Source organism: Lactuca virosa, chromosome 4 (genome assembly GCF_052849685.1).
Source record: "Lactuca virosa cultivar CGN04683 chromosome 4, Lactuca_virosa_CGN04683_v6, whole genome shotgun sequence".
NCBI lineage: Eukaryota > Viridiplantae > Streptophyta > Magnoliopsida > Asterales > Asteraceae > Lactuca > Lactuca virosa.
In genome coordinates, this window is record NC_136429.1 from 29,257,657 (window position 1) to 29,262,567 (window position 4,911).

At 37.5% G+C, this 4,911-nt stretch overlaps 1 protein-coding gene across 1 annotated transcript; it reads left to right on the plus strand.

The window, feature by feature from the left end:
* Nucleotides 1-3,574: 3,574 nt before the first annotated feature.
* LOC145104227 (secreted RxLR effector protein 161-like) lies at nucleotides 3,575-4,135 on the plus strand. The gene has a single exon (XM_079041499.1). The coding sequence runs from the start codon at nucleotides 3,575-3,577 to the stop codon at nucleotides 4,133-4,135; it is 561 nt and encodes a 186-aa protein (XP_078897625.1).
* The last annotated feature ends 776 nt before the right edge of the window (nucleotides 4,136-4,911 follow it).

Below are 4,911 nucleotides of genomic sequence, written 5' to 3' on the forward strand. Positions count from 1 at the left end.
AGTACTGATATGACTTAGTAATTGTCTTTGTGATAATTATTGAGGTGGTATGTATTGCTTGATGCTTATGTGTGATATACATGATTTATGTGGTAGTGGTAGGGGTGAAATAGACCCCGTAATCGGTTGGAATAAAACTGATGGGTAGGTCGGGCACCCAGGTATGCCTGACAGGGGTAGGTCGGACACCCCGATATGTCTGAAATAGGTAAGTTGAGCACCCAGGTATGCTTGGCAGGGTAGGTCGGGCACCCAGATATGCCTGACAGTATTTTTATGATTTTTATGTGGTATGGCGGGGGAAACTCACTAAGCTTCGTGCTTATGGTTTTCAGTTTTAGTTTCAGGTACTTCCAGCTCGAAGGGGAAAGGTCCGGCTTGATCGCATCGCATCACACCATGATTTTCTGCATTAGTGATTTTGGGATTATGACTCTGATGATGATTTTATATGTATTGTTGGAGTGCATAACTAAACTATTTTATGTTTATATGGTTTTGGGAAAAACAATATGGTTTATTTTATGGTTGATCAACTTAAAAATGAAATTTTCAGGTTGTATTTTTAAGGGTGTTACATGTGGATTTCAGGGCCGGTGATGAGGGTGTGCCAGATGGGCACATGAACAGGGCCTATCTTATTTAGGGCCCGATTTTTTTAACACAATATTTAGTTTTGGCCCAAAGTCAATGCAAAATACTCCAGAATCGTATTCTGTCACGTACGGGAGAAGGTCACAATGGAGCATCGCAGCAGAAGGAGAAGGCAGCATTTAAGGCCTCGTAGAGATCAGTCGATCACATTGAATGCAACTCAACGAAAACGACAGCCACTCCTGCTAATCTAATAGTAATCAGGTAAATGATTCTAAATTAGTTTTACAGTTTATCATTACCAGTTTTAATAGTTTTATCGGATTGAGTTTTATCAGTTTTATCATTAATTATCCGTTTTATTTGAAATCTTGAATGTTGAATGAATGTTGTCATGTAATCATGTTGAATGAATCTTTATCAGTTTTAGTGTTTTTTAGTTTATCACTAGTTCAGTATTTCAGGTTATTAGATTAATATAATAGTTCATGAGTTTTGAGTTAATGAGTTATGAAATAAACCCTATAAATGATATACTTAATTTGAAGAAGAAGATACACAGACATACCTTCAAGTAGATATCAATGGCTCTACACATTCCATCATCTATACCTTAGCTTGTTCAGGAATATGTTTAGCGAAATTCATAAATTTTGAGTAATAAATTCCTATCAGAAGATATTTCGACAAGATAACTTTGCATTAACTGTCCAACTTTTTCCATGTCATTCTCTTGATTATATTTGGTTTCTAATTCGTATTCAAGGTAGGAAGCTTACTATCAAAAGTTGACCGACATTATGTTTCTTTCTCTTAGTAGGAACCTAGGAGGCTTACTATTGTTTCTAGAACTATCCTCTTTTCTTGTTTTCTTGTTTTGAGACAATTTTTTTCTTGTTCTTTCCATGTGTCTCCTGTTTGATGTTAAATTCTACATATGAATAAATGAAAATTTATATTATTCTTATGGGAGTTCTATTGCAAAATTCTCATTCAAGAAAGAAGTGATTCATGTAGAAAGGGTATTGGAACTTCGGTTAAAAATAATGTCATTTGGTAACAAGTAATGAGCTTTAGGGTTAAGTGCAGGAAAAAGCAACGCTTTAATTTATTACTATAAAGTTTATTGTCGTTTTAAAAAAAATAGTTTATGTAATTTAATCCGTTACACCTTAAAGATTAAGGGCCTTTTTGTTCCGGATCGTCCCGGGTATTTAAATCCTCGGGACCGGCCCTGGTGGATTTACATGTTATCAAGAAAGTTTGAAGCCTTGAGCGCTATTAAACGGTTCAAGTTAATGGTTGAAAAGAATTCGGATTATCAAATGAAGACACTTCGAACGTATCGAGGGGGAGAGCTCACTTCAAAAGAATTCTCATTATTTTGTGAAGAAAACGGTGTTCAAAGATATCTTACGGCACCATATTTTCCTCAACAAAATGGATTTGTAGAAAGGCAAAACTGAACCGCTATGGACAAGGAAAAAGTATGCTCAAAGGAAGAAATGTTCCTGGAGAGTTTTGGAGAAAAGAAATTAGACATGCAGTTTATCTTCTCAACCATCTACCAATAAAAGCACTCCCCGACATGATGCCTTATGAAACTTGGTTTGACAAAAAGCCCAACCTTGAGCATCTAAAATTTTTTGGTTGTGTTGTTTTTACTAAACTTGTAGATGGTCACTTGAAGAAGCTTGATGATCGATGTAAAAAGATGGTGTATTTAGGAGTGGAAGATGGAACTAAAGGCAACTGTTATTTGATCCGTAAGACCAGAAGTTGAGAGTTAGTCGCGATGTTGTTTTTGACAAAAAAATGGAATTGGTACAAAAACAAAGAAGAAGAGATGGTGACTCCCAAGACCTTTATCATAATCGAACCACAAACCCAAATACACCTTGAAACACCCCAAAACGGCCATGAAACCAACCCGAAACAACCAGAAAACCCTGAAATTGATGTTATCCAAATTGGACAACCATATGGTGAATTTTACCAACCCGAATTAGCCCCAAACACTCATGTTCCAGCCCCCTTTTCTTCAGCCTCAACCCATATGGAAAGCCCTTCTAGTGAGATTGGGCCTAGGGGGTTTTGTTCACTAACCGATATTTATTCGGAAGCCAGAAATATGTTCCTTGAACCTAGAGAATTGTTGATGATTGCAACAGATCAACCCTTGAATTTTAAGGAGGTGGTAATCTCTAGAGCATGGCAAGAGGTTGTGCAAACAAAATTGAATGCAATTGATAATAACAAGACATGGCAACTTACCTATTTGCCACCCGGACACAAAGCAATCGGTTTGAAATGGGTGTTTAAAGTAAAGAAAGACAACTTGGGTAAATTGGTGAAGCATAAAGCTCGACTTGTAGCAAAAGGATTTGTAAAAAAGGAATGAGTCGACGTTGATGAGGTTTTTGCACCTGTAGCATGACTTGACATCGTAAGTCTCATCCTTGCCTTCACAGCTCAACATTGGTGGGTTGTCCACCATCTTTATGTCAAGTCGGATTTTTCTCAATGGAGATCTCAAGGAGGAGTTCTATGTCACCCAACCGGAAGAATATGTTGATAAAGCACACAGTCACAAGGTGTTCAAGCTCTACAAATCTCTTTATGGTCTACGACAAGCTCCTCGAGCTTACAAAAGGAACTCGAAAGACAAAATTCTTATTGTTTGTTTTACTAAAAGTTCACAAGACCCAACTGTTTACAAAAGGAACTCGAAAGACAAAATTCTTATTGTTGGTGTCTATGTTGATGACTTGATCATTACCGGGTCGAACACCAACGGCATTGTCGAATTCAAGGAACAAATGAAGAAAGAATATGAAATAAGTGACTTGGGATTACTTTCTTACTACATTGGAATCGAAGTTTTGCAAAAGAAGTGGGGAATATCTTTGCGACAAACGGCTTATGCAAAGAAGATTTTAGAGCAATTTGGTTACTAGATTGCAATCCGACAACGTCACCAATGGAACCTATGTTGAAGGTTAAGAAGGATGAAGATGGTGAAAAAATTGACCCAACTGAATATAGGCAAGTGGTAGGTTGTTTGAGGTACTTGACTCACACTCAACCGAACTTGTCATTTTCGGTTGGAACTGCAAGTCATTTCATAGAGGAACCGACCACTTTGCATTTCCAATTTGTGAAACACATCTTACCATACGTGAAAGGAACCATTGATTATGGACTCAACTATGGAAGATTTCGTGCAATTAAAGACTTGGTTGGTTTTACCGATAGTGATCTTGGAGGTGACCCTGTTGATAGCAAGAGCACAAGTGGGATGATTTTCTATCAAGGAAGGAATGCGATCACTTGGAAATTCCAAAAGCGAAAGGTTGTTACTCTGTCCACATCCACATGTGAAGTCGAGTTCACGGCAGCTACAACAACGGCATGTCAAGCCATTTGGCTTGCTAATCTCGTGAAGGAGCTCACGGGACATCATATCACGCCTATCACCTTGTATGTCAACAGTCAGATTAATGAGAAATCCCGTGTTTCATGGTCGAAGCAAACACACTGAAATTCGTTATCACTTCATACGAGAATGTGTTGAACGTGGGAAAATAATAGTAGGATATGTCAATTTGAAGGATCAACGGGCGGACATCTTTACAAAAGCTTTAGCATACATGAAACATGGTGAAATGAGAAACATGATCGGCATGACGAATCTCGATCCAAGTTTGGTTTAAGGGGGAGAATGTGAGTGTAAATCTGACTTGGGTGTAAACCTGACATGGATAGTTGCACCACTGTCTATGTTGACAATAAGAACTACAAATGGCAGCTTCTTCATTTCATACGGTGAACACAATAAATAACTACAGTAACTTTAGTGGATGGTTTAGGTATAAATAAAGGCTATAACTTCCGTTGTAGAGCACCACAAAACTGATAGTGATAGAGAGTAATACTTAGAGTGAGTATTAGTCTAGAGGGTTGTTTTCTTTTCTTGTAATATTGAGCGTGAAAGCTCCTCTTTTTGTTCCATTTTTGAATAAAAGTGTGTTTCAACCCAACATTCTTCACTATTTCTTAGAGATTGAGGTGAAGTAAGAAAACAAAAAGATCTTTATCTCTCACAAAAGGTATGCCAGTGATTTACTTTGTCGTTTTAATATGAGGCATTGTCTTCCTGCATCAACCCTCATGGAATTTAGTTTGAAACTCACTTAGAATAACTTAGAAGAGAATGTTGATCCTAGTTTCTTTCAAAGTCTGGTTGGTTGTCTTATGTATTTAACTGCAACAAGACCCGACATCATGTTCTCTGTAAGTCTAGTAAGCAGATTCATG